Raw genomic sequence first — 16161 nt, forward strand, 5'->3', positions numbered from 1 at the left:
AGCCCCCCCCCCCCCCCCCCCCCCACTCCCTCCCCCCCTCCTACATAAATGCACATCCTGCACGGTGCTTTTTTCCCACCAACCCTCACTGTGCCCCCATTATTGTCCCAACCACTTTGTATGTATTAGGTGACGGGAGGAGAGCTCATGAATTTTTGTGGGATCCCAGGGAAGAACACCCATCCCGGGCAGTAAATGAGTTCTAGGGCCTGCCCCAAATGACATTTCCGTCCGAAGCGCTTGGTACAGTTGGAGTGTGTGGTAATGTGAAAGTGCCGACGCTGACTGGGGCTAGCGTACTGCGTAGCTGAGCACAATTAGCCACACTTTCACATGAGGAGTGGTCCTGTTGCAAGCAGGGGATATTTACTGCTATCAAACGGAGCACCGTCTGGAGCTCCTCTGGGACTTGAAAGGAATGAGGTCATGGGGTTAACACAGAAACGTGGTCGGATTCACCTGATTAAAAATGCTCTGCATCATGTCCGGGATGCCTGGCCCTATCGGGAGATTTACTCACGTTTGCCCTAATGGACCGGAGAAAGCAGTCTGCTTCCTGTTAGCTTCACGGAGCGGAATCCCCATAAAATTCACATTCAGGTCTGGTGCCGAGGAACATGGGACTGCCAAGAGCAGCAAGGGCGATCAGCCTGATGGGGATGATTTAATATTGCCATCATCATCAGCATTTATTTGCCTCGTACCTGCCATTATTCCGAGAGATTTACGCAGTTGACATTATTACATAATATTTGCACGGCATGATATTTTTTTTTACTGGAGCGAATCCGGTGAATTATCTTGCTCAGGGGTACAGTGGCAGTGCCCCATTTGGGATTTGAGCCTGCGACCTTTTCAAAATCACATTCCTAATTCCTTAAGCACTGCACTCACTACACTGCCATTGCTAGGCCTAAATTTGCTGAGTCATCATTCGTGGTCCTGGCGTTAGCCCTTTGAGGCTGTAAGATCACAATGTGATTAGCACGTTCTTAACTGAGCATTCTCGTGCTGATGTGCCAATCGCTGCTGGTAACTGAAAGCAACAGAGTTCCACAACACTGACTTTTGGGAAAGCTTCTTTCATCTTCCCTCCAAGTGGAGCCTTGCATCGTGCATCCTAGATCAACCTCCCCTAGGCGAGAATTCTTAAAACAGGCTGCACAGGCAGCCAGGTAACTCGTGAGGCAAACTAGCATTCCGCTGAGGTGCTGCTGTACACCGATTGGAGTTCAAATTGTCCAGGGTAAAAAGGTACAAGGAGGTTCAACTTCTAACAGCATGGCTTCAGGTCACTGGCCTTTTTTGCATGATTCCCCAGTTCATCCACTGGTTGTGAAAATTCTCCCAGAGCAGACGTTCTTTGAGGAAATACTCGCTGATGTGGGGCTCGATGATGACAATGCTACCGGGAAGACGCCACGTACAGTTGGGCAACTCTCACCCCAAACTAAATCCTCCCTCCTGCTAGGATAAGGAGAGGAACAGCTTGCACTAGCTTAGCAGTCCTTAATTTATTGGAAGATTCAGCCGCTCACCACCTGGCTCCACTACTTGTTTATATATAGAGTTCATGTCTTGCAGCACATTATTGATGTGATCTCATCCAGGTGATCAGAACTCGCTAAACCAGACGCAGAGCTCCATAGCTGATTGGCACAAGACTTCTTTTTTAAGTTACAACACATTGGGTCTCATTCACACAACGTTTCTTAAATTGATCGTACTTTTGTTCTTAAAAATGTTCCTATGAATAACCAATATGGGATTCATGACACGTGCCGATCTTTGTTTTTGTGCATTTCCCAGGTGTGTGAGATGATGAATGCCGATTGTGAATTTTATGCGCAATCTTGTTCGCGTGAATAGCAAAAGGAAACAGTCACGAACAGATACAAATAAGAAAAAAAAATGATGAATGCTGAAATGTTCGTGGAAATGTTCTTCTTCAAATGTGATCGTACACACGTTTCATGAATAAGGCCCATTGTCTTTGCTGAGTGTAAATGACACTAGACTCCATTCAACTCACTCTCCCAGCTAATTACTAGTAAGATAAAGAACAGCTTACTATACATTTTTAGCCTGTGCAACCCAACAGCAACGGGTCCCCTTCAGAAGCCGTTTGGAGGTCAAACACTAAAAATCAAACGCAGTTCTAATCAGAGAACATAAGATAGGTCGTTGTTACTTATTTATCAGTTTGCTGGGCCAAGTTTATACTTAAGTGAAAGAGTGCTTACACTCAGACAAATAGCATTAGTCCTATCAGCACTGTTCAGAAAATAAATACTGGTAAAGTTTCACTCTAGAGTCCAGAGGCAGTTAGCAGGGCCCCACAGTTGTTACCCTTTGGGAGATGGTTTTAAAAAAAAAATTTAAATAGCACAACTTGGGGGAATGTGTGGCACAGTCCATTATTATCCATCATGGCGTATTCTGAATTTTTGATTCTATCTGTAACCCTCCCTACTTTGTTCATGTTTGAATAAAGTGAAAATATTGCTTAAGGATTGTCCACTCTGCTTATAAAAAAAGAGAATGCCGTAGCTCAGCTCCTACAATAGCTCAGCTCCCGATTGCTTTTAATGATGTCATAAGCATGATGACATGCTAGTAAGGGAAAAAAAACTGACCCAATAACTAGTTTGCTAAAGTGAAGGCATATATAATATAAACAATGTTATAGCTCATAACGACGATAAAATTGACTGACAATTTATATTCATTTAGGTTAAAGGTAGAAAATGAATTAATTGAAGCCTCTCGCTATCAAACAAGCTCATACACAAGCCATCTGATTACATTCAGCTTGCCAAGTATCACGTTTAAAATGTGCTCACCTGGCTTGTTGGCTTTTATTTGTCTGTTCGCTGGCTAGGGAACGTTAACCCCTTAACTCCAAGAATTTAAAAAGGAAATTTCCACCTGGTTTTGCGCAACTCTTAAATGAAGCTTTACAACTTTGTGGCGACACTCAGCAGAGAGATTATGGCATTATTTGAAGGGGACGTGTGTACCGTCCAGACCTGGGTCAAATACATATTTGTTTTGTATTAAAATACTTTTCTGAGCTTTTATTGATTTTTTTGCTTTTATTTTTACACACACGTTTCGTGAATGAGGCCCAATGTGCCGTTTGTTTGTGCTCTTCTGCCGCTGTGTCACTTTTGCCTGAGCAAAATTTGCAAGTCAGGTTTGTGAGGGTTGGGCAAATGCTGGATTTGGATGCAGTTGTGGACATGCAGTTTAGTGTCCACACTCTACCTTGCCATCAGTTCCACAAATAGACTTGTTTCAGTAGTCTTTGTGAGCACCATTCATAAAAGCAATACAAAGAACTGTCTGTAGGTACCTCAGTCACCAAATTACTCTTTAAAGGGTTATCATTCTGGTAAAGGGATGAGACAAAGGATTTGTTTAGCTCAATCCAATCTTATTATTCTGGATACATACTTTCAGTTACCCAAATGTACGGCTGTACGGTGCATATTCACAATTGAGTTGCTGCAAAACATTTTGCTATGTGTTTGGAATATATGACACGTTGACAAACAAATTCCCACCTACATTTTTTATAACAAAAACCTAACATACGGTTTTAAAAAGAATTTTGGAAAAAATTATACAGCATCTCCAACCGTCCATTGCATAGTTCTATTGCGGGACTTTTTGTAGCGACCAGTATTCACATGGAGAGCCGGTGCAATTCACCGGCTCACGCTACGCGCGTGTAGGGTTGGGCTACGGGAGCGTGCAGGAGGGAGGAGGGCTTTGCAGCTGCGGCGGCGCGTGATATTCTTCCGCGGGACAGTGACGCGGCCTTTTCCTTCCGACAACAGTAGCCGAGAGCGAGCAGCAGTGCTGCTCAGGAACATTAGCTAATTCGCGTACAGTAAATTTAAAAAACTGCATTCGCGGTAACGTGATAAGATAGGGAACATCTGGGTGTTTTTGTTCTTCTCTGCAACTTTATTTTGGTACTTCACTTCCCTGTTTGCTACACCGCTTGAACGCTGAAGAAATATAATCCGGTTCGTGTTGTGCGCTGCGAGGCTAACGTTAGCTAGCTACTTCTGGAGTGAGGCTCGGGCAGAATGGAGCTGATTGCAATCCTCGAAAAAACGGTCTCTCCAGGTGAATATATATCGTCAGATTCCTCCCCATTGTCAATATATCATATATCTTGTTTTAAATTATGATGTGCTGTGCATACAACTGTTTAGATATGTTTTGTATTTCGTTAAGTTGGAGAAAGTTCAAAAAAGGAGGGAGGTGGGGAGGAACGTTATGGCCTGCTCAGATGGGTAGCTATAAGCTAGTCCATGATACCGGCTTCTTTGACTGAATCAGATGGCTAAGCATGTTAACCGAAATATTCATTGACATTCGCAAGCAATTGCCATAAATCACATAAAAAACATTGTGACGCATATTTAAGTTTATTCTTCGACAGCGTCTAGCCAGGCGGCTCGACATTATTTGACCTGATTAGTTTGGTCTACGGACTCGTGGGTTGGCCTAGGTACTTAGCTGTAGCTACTGGGGTGTAGTTAGCCGTTTAGCTGCCATAACTTGGACGCTAAAATTAAGAAGGCCAACTTATGATCGTGGAAAACTTGGTTAGTGTCACTTACTCTCTAGTAGCTTTACGTTTATATGCAAAGAGTTTGCTACTTTAGTCAGCTAAACCATTTTGCATGTGTTGCCTAAAGTAGCTAGCCAGCCGCCCGCTACCACCCAAACGGATGTTGGCTAGCTTGCTTTCATGCTAATACGCCTAGTGGTACTAGTTGGTTAGCGGGAATCGCTAGCTTTCTGTGGTAATAAATCGTCCCAACTGATAGGCTAGCTATGTAGCTGGCCAACTCGTTAGCCAACATAGTCCGGCTTGCGATGGTTGGTAGCCAACTAGCAACCGCCTCATGTGGAATGTCGATGATCAGAATATGAGCCGATTACGAATTGTGCTGTAAACTAGGTTTGTGATTAGCGAGCCATGATGACCACTTAAAAGCGGGAACTCGGCTCTTTTGTGTAACGTTAATGATTAAAGACGCAGAGATTGATTCCGGCCAACTTTAGCGTAACGTTAGGTAGCCTAACGTTAGCTGAACTGCCTAGCTAGCCACATCAAATTAACATTTAAACTTGTTCTCTTTACTAGATCGAAATGAACTGGAGGCTGCGCAGAAGTTTCTGGAGCAGGCGGCGATTGAAAACTTGGTTTGTAGCTAACGTTTTATTTTCATTCAGTGCAATGCGTTTTGGCACCATTTCACACTGCTAGCCGGGTAGCTATGTTGCTGTGCTAGCAGTAGCTCGGTAAGCGTGCTTTAGTAGAAAACCCGCCATGGCGGTGTGGAATCCATGCGATCGTGCGGCTTCGGCGAACTTTGCCGCTGTTGGCGAGAATCTAATAAGGTAGCTAATTATAATTTCCCCTCTCTCTTGTAGTGCACTGTCTTGAAGTTCATTAAACTACTCCGATGGTTATGAAATTGGAGTATTTCAAGATGCTAGTTATATAAAGGCACACCCGTTTGTTGTACTCATCGCTGAAATCTCAGAAAATATGATCACTGTCGACTGGTATGCCTGTCTCCATATTGTCATCGACGTAGAGTCTCACCCTTAATTGCAGTTCATGGTATTCCTACTGTTTGATTTATGAATTATAATTCGCAATTAAGATACTAGGGCATCGCACAGTTCAGACGTTTTTTCAAACGTCTTTCATAAAATTAGTGCGTTAAAAAAGGGATTCTTGCTTGGATCGTTTGACACAAAAATGAAACCTCATCACGTCATAAAGTGAATATGCTTACTGTAGTTTTTTTGGACCCTGATTTGGCAGCTGCAGAACTGCAGGTCCCTAATGTGTAGACTGCATCCGCATGCCAGATGGAGGTACATTAGAGAGACAGACTCCTGTTCCACTGGCCAGGGGTGAGGCCCAGGCCATGCACTCTGACCTTTGAACAGGCTGCATTTCTGCCTGTCAAAACGTGGATCTTAATTTGGTTTAAGATCAACCAGGACAGATGTGAAATGTTTGTTTTTTATTTAACAAAAAATAAAAATAAAAAGAAATCTAGTACCGGCAAACTGGCCTAATTGGCAGGAGGTGAGATTCCCATTTGGGCGTGCAGCCGGCTAAGCGTTACAGTCAGAGTCACATGCAGGCAAAGCATGCACAATTTCTACATTTCTGAGAGATTAGTTATACATTGCTTCTGAGATGAAAAACTCCTGGTGATGGTGGTGAATACAGTAGTGTCCTCTGCTTTTAGACCTGGTTTAGGGTTGAGCTGGCTGTGGATGAACAGCATCCAGTTTTGCTCCTTTCATTTAGCAGTTGCTGCTGCACAGTCAACCAGGTTCTCGTACCTGTAAGACCGATGTGTTCTTAGTGCTTCCACCGCTAGAGTAGTTTGTGGTTTCCCAGCAATGGGAAATTACTTTATTAAAGCATTGATTTACCCAAGGCTTGTGAAAGCAGTGTTGTATCCACAACGTACATTAAGTTTTCCTGACTTTGCAGATGACCTCATTCATAGTGCATTGATTAGCTTGACATTTTTTCTGTTATTTTGCATTCCCATTCAGCAGTTGGTCTTCTCATGTGATTGGTACATCACCCTACAATGTGATGTGCACATATAAAACAGAATATTGAGGCATTTTTGATATATTCAACATTTGAAGTATGCCTGTAGTCATTCAATTAATAGGCAAAATCAGGACCTTTTTGGGCACTGAGTTTGGGCATTGAGTGCAATTAAGACGCACTGATCTTCTCGTGTTTGACCACCAAAGCAAATGTAAGTTCTTAGCTTCCAAAGCACAAACCTGACTGTTGAGTTTGTAATAATACAGGGCAAAACGCAACTTTGCACATTGGTAGTTCACATGTGTACTTTAACCAGCTATGTTCACATCAGTGAGCAATAACTTGGTAGTTATGAACTGACCGATACCCGGCTAGCTTAGTATAGCTGCACATATGGACTATCAGACTTGCTCTGTTAGCTATATTGGAATACCTGTGATATGAAGCAACATCAGCGCTTGAGCACATGCCATACATTCTGCTCCATATGCTGGACTGTCTATATGTAGCCATTGGGTAACTGGACAGTGAAGCTAACGGCTATAACGAGCCGTTCTTGGAAGTTTTCACTTCAACTGCCACATGTTTTAAAAAGCTGGCAGTTCCTGGCCCTGTAATGTTAAAATGTCTCTGGGAACATTTCAGATTGGTGTAGCCAATCGCAGCAGTAGCCAGCTGATGCCAGGTTTTTAAGCGATTTTTAATGTAGTGAATAAAATCGCTAGTTAGTGCGGGGCCAGCAGTGCCATCGCTAGTGCTGTGAATGGTGGTGACTATTCTGGGGGGGGCCCAAGCTTAAATAAATAAGTAAATAAATAATTTAATTTTTAAAAAGGGCGGCCCAGAGCAGTATTATTTCAGGGGCCCAGAATTCCTGCCGGTGTTGGAGTTGCTCCTTCCGTCGAGCCGGCCCAGCTCCCGGCGCAGCCGCTCCACGGCCTCTTCCCGTGCCCTCCGGCCTCTCTCTCATTGTTGGCATAGCGATGGGCTGTGGTGCCACGCCTCCGTGCCCCGCCCCCGTGCCCCGCCTCCAGCAGGGAGCAGTGCAGCCGGAGCTCGTGCATTCCTCCCTGAGCTCCTGCTGCTCCTGCTCTTCCCTTCCGCGTTAAACAACCCTGCCCTGTCATTCCCGATGGCCGTAGCTTCACAGCCGGGCCCCGGCCCCAAACATTTATGCGCCCCTGCTGCGCCAGCTGTTAGGGGTGACCTTTAAGCAGGGTCTTAGCCACCAGGCACTCTAGCAAACCGCCCTCGTGTACAGTACTGCTCGGTACCGTAAGTGCTCTGCGTCTTTATTCTGTCGTGTACTGCCCCCTCTCCCCCCAGTCCTGTCCTGTCTCGACCCACTTTGTTTTTTTTGTTTTTTTTGCATTTTGGCTCTGTGTTTGCAGAGTGCTGTTGGGGGTAAATGTCCCCGTAAACAGTGTGGTGTGTGTATTCCCGGTTGTGGTCGTGTGTGTGTGTGAGAGTGTGTGCTTGTGTGTGTGAGTTTGTTTGTGCGTGCGTGTGTGTGTGTGTGAGTGAGTTTGTGCGTGTGTGTGTGTGAGAGTTTGTTTGTGTGTGTGTGAGTGAGTTTGTGCGCGTGTATGAGTGAGTTTGTGCGCGTGTGTGTGTGTGAGAGTGAGTTTGTGCACGTTTGTGTGTGTGTTTGTGCCTGTGGCCTGCTCATCACTCTGGCCCACTCCCGCAGCCCACGTTCCTGGTGGAGCTGTCCAAGGTGCTGGCCAATCCGGGGAACAGCCAGGTGGCACGCGTGGCCGCTGGACTCCAGGTCAAAAACTCCCTTACCTCCAAGGACCCCGACGTGAAGACGCAGTACCAGCAGAGATGGCTGGCCATCGACAGCAACGCCCGCCGGGAGATCAAGAACTACGTGAGTGCCCTGGCAGTGTCTGTGACCTGTGACCTATGACCTGTGTGTTGACCTGAGCTTCAGAACTCAGTTCAGTCCTCAGAGAGGAAGGAGGCTGGTAGGCCCCTCGCTTTGAGTTCACTGGTCCTGTCCGCTCCAGAGTTCGTAATTGGTCCATATGAATGCCCCTGCTTACCTTTGAAATGTGCTATCTGCTCTGCCAATTTGCAGGCTACAAATTCAACTTGCAAAATCCACAGCTTGTGGAAGAAAAAACTTTAAAGGAATGTCAAAGTGCCGAATGGTCCAAGCTGTCAAAAAAGTGTCAGACTTGTTCTCATCGTACCTTTTCTGCCGAAAGTGCATGAAGATATTTATTGCTCAGATGAAAATGTTGGGTGTGTGTGTAGGAAAATGACACTAAAGAGATTCACGCGCTCTTGTGAAATGAATGTTGCAGGAACTACCCGCCTCTTAGCTTGATCGACTGCTCCCTTCTGTTTAATATGTGTAGTTTATTGTTTATTAGGATCTCCATTAGCTAACGCCATGACGTCAGCTAGTCTTCCTGGGGTCCGACACAGAAATCAAATGGGATTTGGCCTGCATTTAAAATTTTTTTTCCATAGAATCGCTCTGTTTGTCTCAGACCCAGACCTGGAGATTAGTTACATTAAACCAAGAATATCTGTTCCTGGAAATAATTGGACGTCACGCAGCTTAGTGGTTAAGAAACTGGGCTTGCAGCTCAAGAGGTTTCGGGTTCGAATCCCAGGTGAGGTACTGCCTTCGTAGACTACAGCCGTGGAGGCAGATTAACCTGAATTGCTTCAGTGTAATGTCCCTTGGTAGAATGCGACATGTAGGCCTCGTCAGGCACTCTGGGTAGGATCGTCTTCTAAACTAATAAATGCACACTTAAGGGGGGTGTGGATGCTAAGTGATGGTATGTGCTATCGGAGGGGTCAGATTGTATGAGTTAATGTTAAGTAACGCTAACCTACCGCAAACTCATTTATATCACCCGCGCAGATCGTTACCTTGTTTGTCGACATTGGTAAATCTCTACCCGAATAAGGAATTGTACAGTTTTTATACCCATATAAGCACATCACATGAAAATTCTCATCCCTCGTTGCTGAGGCAACCACACTGATCTTTGTCATGCGGGCCAGCGGCAGCCTTTTCGCGAGTAGAACGTTATTTTGATGACCTCACACTCCAGCGCAGGCAGAACCTGTGTGGATGTAACCCTGACGCTCTCTACTTCTGCTCCTCTCTCCCGCTCCTCCCTGCTCCTCTCTGCTGCTCTACCTCTCCTCTCTCTCTGCTCCTGTCTCCCGCTCCTCCCTGCTCCTCTCTCTCACTCCTCTCTCTCTGCTCCTCTCTCCCGCTCCTCCCTGCTCCTCTACCACTCCTCTCATTTGCTCCTCTCTACTCCTCCCTCTTGCTCCTCTGCCGCTCCTCTCTGCTCCTCACCTGCTCCTGTCTGGTTCCTCTCCTGCTCCTCCCTCCCACTCCTCTCTCCTGCTCCTCCCCCCTGCTCCTCCCTGCTTTCCTCTCCCAGGTGCTACAGACCCTGGGCACGGAGACGTACCGGCCCAGCTCCGCCTCCCAGTGCGTGGCCGGCATCGCCTGCGCGGAGATCCCCGTCAACCAGTGGCCCGAGCTCATCCCCCAGCTGGTGGCCAACGTCACCGACCCCAGCAGCACCGAGCACATGAAGGAGTCCACGCTGGAGGCCATCGGCTACATCTGCCAGGACATCGTGAGTAGACCCCGCCCACCGCCCACTCTGCCAACAAAGAAAAAAAAACTCCACCTCCAACTCATTCCTCCAGGCTTAACGGCTCTCCTGGGCTCTTCATCTTGACCTTTTCTAGCCTAGTTTTTAAAGATTGTGATTGTTTTCAGAGTCAAATTCCAGATTCTGTTCCGATTCTCGTTTTAAACAAGCTGTGCATTATGGGCCGTCGGAGGTAGCTCTTGGCACACCTCAGGCCGTCTGGGAATGGCCTCTCTCCTGCGAGATGACAGAGTGGAATCAGCCCCTTTGAAGTGAGCACCTGCCCCGCGGCGAAGCCGAGCGGAAGCCGCTCGCGGCGGCTAATTTAGCCGACCTCGGGCGCCCGCGCGGGGGAGAGTTCCCTTCATCGCCCCGAACGAGTCCGACCCTTTCTCAGTGTAGCGCGCTGGTTTTCCGTTTTCCTGTCGGAACTCGATGGCGTGGCACGTGCGCGTGCATTCCGACTCGCACGCGCGTGCACGTGCCAAACGGGCTTCGCGATATCCCGCGTCGCTGATTTGCGCCATGGCCTTCGCTAACGTGGCGCACAAAGGCCGTTTGCTACAGTTTCAGCTGAGTCCAGCCGCTCCAGAATCGCTCCCTGTCTGAGGTTTCTGCGTTGGATGTGGCGTTAGTAATTTCTAACGTGTAAGAAACAGAGAAGCTGCTGATCGTAAGACACGTGGGTGAATTCAAGTCTTTAAGGTCTCCCCTGGACTTTAAGCGGTGTGGCTGGCCTGTATTAAGTCCTGTGATTGGCTGGGATGCAATAATGTATAATGGGCTACCTGTACACCTACTCTAGCTGTAGGCTTCATCCATTCACGCAGTAGGCATGTGAGAGTTGGGACAGTGACTTAGCTCTTAGCTGTAATTGGTATTTATCATTGTATTGATCATCTATAGCCTTGTCTGGTCTGTGATGAAAGATCATGCACCACGCTGAGTACTGATGTACAAACTCAACCACATGATCTGAGACTAAAGACGCGGCTATGGAGGTGTATTTTGAGTAAATTCAAGAAGTGGAACACTGACAATGCTGATGGTGCATGGGAATTTTGTTTTAGACATTGGTAGAAATGATTTACTGTTCTGCTCTCTGGCCCATTTCAGGTTGAAATAATTTGTGACTGGACAAGCACCGTTACATTTTTGTTGGTTATGAAATGAAGTCTTTTTGGTAAAGGAAAGGAAAGTCACAGGTCTGCTCAATTAACCCTTTGAAGAGTAGGGTTTTTTTTTTTTTTTTTTTTTCTAAATTCCAAGTCAGGGTTCTAGAACTCCGCATTAGAATGTTCAGTTAAGAACGTTCTAATCACACACTTGTGACCTCACGCCTTTGAGGATGGGTTGAGCAGGCAAGTGATGGAGGACGCACTGCGTGTGCCATTTGCCCGGTCTGACCAGAGGGGGGCAGTAACGAGGCTCGTATTTGCGCTTTTTTTTCGCCTCCAGGACCCCGAGCAGCTGCAAGAGAACGCCAACCAGATCCTGACCGCCATCATCCAGGGCATGAGGAAGGAGGAGCCCAGCAACAACGTGAAGCTGGCCGCCACCAACGCGCTGCTCAACTCCCTGGAGTTCACCAAAGCTAACTTTGACAAAGAGGTACGTATGCGCGCACGCATTTGAGCCACATTCAACTCCATCGTTCTTTGAACAAAAAAACAAAAAAATTCAGTCAGTCTTCGTTTCTGTTTTAAGCTCCCGTGCTCAGTAGTTCTGCTTGTTGATGGGACCTCGCGGTAATCGGTCCTCTAAGTGTATCGGTGATAAATGTGTGGGCGGTAATGACAGAAGGTCGGACTCCAGGGTGGAGTATTCGTGGAGGAGGGTTCACACCTGCATGCAGATTCTGTAGAGCAGTTCCTTTCCCCCCCTGTCAGCCTGCTGAAATGAAATCATAATTGCAGCACCATCGCATTTGCATGAAAATAAGTTCACATGGCAGGTGGCAGTGTCTTTCTGTATTTTAAAGCCATTTTGTAGAGCCTTTTTTTTTCCTCTGTTATAGTGATTGCTTTGGAAATGTAATGGCTGTGGCGAAGACCATTTGTATGTAATTCACATGTGAATGTATAAATATCTACAAAGTCACTCCGTTTTGCAAACGAGTTATTCAAAGTGTTTGCGTCGTGACTTTCTCTGAATTGCACAAATTTGTTTTTTGTGTGGGTATTTATTGTTGTATTGATCATCTATAGCCTTGTCTGGTCAGTGATGAAAGATCATGCACCACGCTGAGTGCTGATGTACAAACTCAACCACATGATCTGAGACTAAAGACACAGCTATAGAGGTGTATTTGGAGAATGACGGTCATCCTTTTCCGTGTGGGTCCTGACAATCTTTTTCTTTTCTCCTCTTCCAGACGGAACGACACTTTATAATGCAGGTGGTCTGTGAAGCGACACAGTGCCCGGACACGAGAGTAAGCCTCCCCCCCCCTCGCCTCACGTACCTGCCAAACTTTCAGAGCTGTACCCACCCCTGCTGGGGCCACAGTGCTCTCCAGGCCCCGTCTTCCAAACGCAAACAAGTTTGAGTACTGGCGAAAGTTCCACAGGTTTTAATTAAAATAAATTAAAATAAAAATAAAAATAACCTCTTGATTTTCAAGAGGAGTTTGAATATTTCGAACTCTGTTAAGGGTGTTTATGGAGAGGTTAAGTAAGATTTCTTTACCTTTGGACGATGTTGTGATGGCTGGATAATGGCTGTGGCGAAAACATTAATATGTAATTTGCATGTAAATGTCTGAAGATCTTTTAAGTCACTCCGTTTTACAAACTGGAATTGTTCAAAGTGTTTGCATCATGATTTTCTCTGAATTGCACAAATTTGTTTCTGGATGACAAGAAGCATGCCGATTACAAAATGTTCCACCCCCCACCTCCCCAATACATTTATAAGCTTATCCCCTCTCCTTGGCTTTAGGCTGTGGTGGACCTGTATTAATTCCTGTGATTGGCTGGGGTGCAATAATGTATAATGGGCTACCTGTACACCTACTCTGGCTACCCAGCCTGAGTGTAGGCTTCATCCATTCACACATTTGGCATGTGACAGCTTGGACAGTAACTTGTTTCTTCGCTGTAATTGGTATTTATTGTTGTATTGATCATCTGTAGCCTTGTCTGGTCAGTGATGAAAGATCATGCACCACGCTGAGTACTGATGTACAAACTCAACCACATGATCTGAGACTAAAGACGCGGTTATAGAGGTGTGTTTGGAGAATGACGGTGCCCCCCAGCCCCAGTCTTCCAAACCCAAACAAGTCTGAGTACTAGCTAAACTTCTACAGGGTTTAAATACAAATTAAATATATAAAAAAATACCCGCTTGATTTTTCAAGAGGAGTTGAAACGTATCTGACTCTGGTAAGGGCGTTTATGGAGAGGTTAAGTAAGGTCTCTCTACCTTTGGACGAGGTTGTGGTGGCTGGGTTAATGTCTTACCTGTGCTCTTAGTAACAGCTGGCTGAGTGTCTTATCTGCGTCCGCAGGTACGAGTAGCGGCCTTACAGAACCTGGTGAAGATAATGTCCCTGTATTATCAGTACATGGAGACGTACATGGGGCCCGCTCTGTTCGCCGTAAGTACCCACGAGCCCCCCCCCCCCTCCCCTGGACACCCCCCCCCAATCTGAAAATGAGCTCGTCTGACCGCTCCCCTCTCTCCCTCTCGCTCGCCCCCCTCCTCCTCGCTTCTCTCGCTCGTTCTCTCAGATCACGATAGAAGCCATGAAGAGCGACATCGACGAAGTGGCCTTGCAGGGGATCGAGTTCTGGTCCAACGTGTGCGACGAGGAGATGGACCTGGCCATCGAGGCGACTGAGGTGAGGCACGTCCCCGACCGCCACCCCCAAAAAAGAACGCCAGCGCTGTCTCCCGAGGGTGCTGTCCCTGCTGTCTCCCGAGAGCGCTGTCCTGAAGTTTATTCAGCAGCTTTATGTTCACATCCATGGACCTGGCACCTTTGTATGTTATTATAGTAATTTGCTGGAAGGAGTGCCAACACCTGCCTTTTTTGTTTTGACAGTTAAAATACCATTTTAGTGTCACGCACGCACGCACTGTGGAATATTTATTTATGGACTATTGTATAAATAGCCGATGGCGAACGTCTTTCACGCAGATCTACACTTCTCGTTTTGGTTATGACGCTCAGAATCGCAGTGTAAGGTTCCTATTGGCTGCACATTAACAGTACATTTAGAGTGACAGCAGTGTGGCTCCCCCCCCCCCCCCCCCCTCAACTATTTCTCCTCCTCCTTTGCTTGGTCATTTCCTCCCAAGCGTAACTGTTGGTAGCGCTTGTGCCGTATTTTTTTTAATCCTTTGCTAATTGATCCCATTTTCAGTTTGGTATTTATCGTTGTGTTGATCATCTATAGCCTTGTCTGGTCAGTGATGAAAGATCATGCACCACGCTGAGTGCTGATGTACAAACTCAACCACATGATCTGAGACTAAAGACACGGTTTATAGATGTGTGGACGCTGATGCTCCCGGTGAACCAAGGTGAAGATGTCTTCACCAGAGGTTTAAAATCCTGGTTCAGAAAGTAAAAGTCCTCCCCTGTATTTTGTTAATTAGTGACAATTCTTCAGCCAAGGGGTAGAATTCATTGGTGAAATCCGCTGGCTGAGTTCATGGGTGGAAGAAACACAAGGCAGGGCTTTTACTTTCTGTTCCGTGGACTTTCCACCTCCGGTCTTCGCTAACTGCTGCGTGCTAACGATTGCGCGCAAACAGGCTAACGGGTACATGCTAATGGCTGTTTGTCATCCTTCCCCGATAGGCGTCGGAGCAGGGAAGACCTCCGGAACACACCAGCAAGTTCTACGCCAAAGGGGCCCTGCAGTACCTGGTGCCCATTCTCACCCAGACCCTCACCAAGCAGGTAAGAGCAGGGGGAATTATGGGTACATCACCATGTATTCTACAGCAGTGCTAACCGACCTTGTTCCTGGGTATCTACAGTCCTGTGGGTTTTCACTCCAACCCTAACAAAGCACACCTCACTTAACAGCTAGAGATCTTGTAGAGCTGCTAATTGGCAGAGTCAGGTGTGACCAATCAGGGATGACTTGCAAACCTCTACAGGGTGGTAGTTCTCCAGGAACAGGATTGGTTACCACTGTTCAAAGCTCATTGCCAACAAAAATGGGTTTTATTTGCTAATGGCAAGACACTGGGGTAATGCAAAAAAAAAGTGGAAGTTGCTATAATGAAAGTGCATTACCCGAATTGTGCAGACTTGCCCAATGAAGTTTAATATTGAAAATGTGGTTCTCATAGTATTGCGGTACCATCTCCCCTGTCAAAGCATCAAACTCCCAGTGAGCTTTCTAACCGCTGGAACGAGACCGAAGGGCTTGTAAAGATAGAATTACTGCCTTGGGTTTGGGTTGCTCATCGTGAACAGCAAGTTCATAACGAACAGCTTGAACAACCAACCTACGGATGGCTAATAGTCATGTAGCTTTAGTTAGCGCTTCAACCTACTGAAGCTCTTGGTTATTAAACATGAGAACACAAATTCTATTTCAAGCTGTAAATGTTTGTTTCTACTGCTTCCTACCTAACTTTCCAGCCAAAAAAGCACTTCTCTGTTTGACATTTAGCCTCATTCTGTACAGCACTGGAAGAACTTTGTGCAACACTCTGTCTCTTCCTTCCAAATTCTTTGGTGATCGATCCCGTTTTTCACATCGATATTTAACGTTGTGCTGATCGTCTGTAGCCTTGTCTGGTCAGTGATGAAAGATCATGCACCACGCTGAGTGCTGATGTACAAACTCAACCACATGATCTGAGACTAAAGACATGGTTATGGAGATGTTCACAGCACATACGCTGATGTAATGTCGTGTAGCTTCAACAGGCACTACAACCTAA

General features: G+C 46.3%; 1 protein-coding gene across 1 annotated transcript in view; it reads left to right on the forward strand.

The window, feature by feature from the left end:
* Window positions 1–3789: 3789 nt before the first annotated feature.
* The window catches only part of kpnb1 (karyopherin (importin) beta 1), a 29654-nt gene continuing 17282 nt past the window's right edge, over window positions 3790–16161 (forward strand). Inside the window, exons 1-9 of the mRNA XM_064316299.1 lie at window positions 3790–4137; window positions 5168–5226; window positions 8304–8486; window positions 10033–10233; window positions 11710–11862; window positions 12626–12685; window positions 13763–13852; window positions 13986–14096; window positions 15062–15163. Of these exons, the coding sequence (XP_064172369.1) occupies window positions 4098–4137; window positions 5168–5226; window positions 8304–8486; window positions 10033–10233; window positions 11710–11862; window positions 12626–12685; window positions 13763–13852; window positions 13986–14096; window positions 15062–15163 (999 nt within the window). The 5' untranslated portion in view covers window positions 3790–4097. The remainder of the gene's footprint in view (window positions 4138–5167; window positions 5227–8303; window positions 8487–10032; window positions 10234–11709; window positions 11863–12625; window positions 12686–13762; window positions 13853–13985; window positions 14097–15061; window positions 15164–16161) is intronic.

The sequence above is a fragment of the Anguilla rostrata genome, chromosome 17, assembly GCF_018555375.3.
Source record: "Anguilla rostrata isolate EN2019 chromosome 17, ASM1855537v3, whole genome shotgun sequence".
Lineage (NCBI taxonomy): Eukaryota > Metazoa > Chordata > Actinopteri > Anguilliformes > Anguillidae > Anguilla > Anguilla rostrata.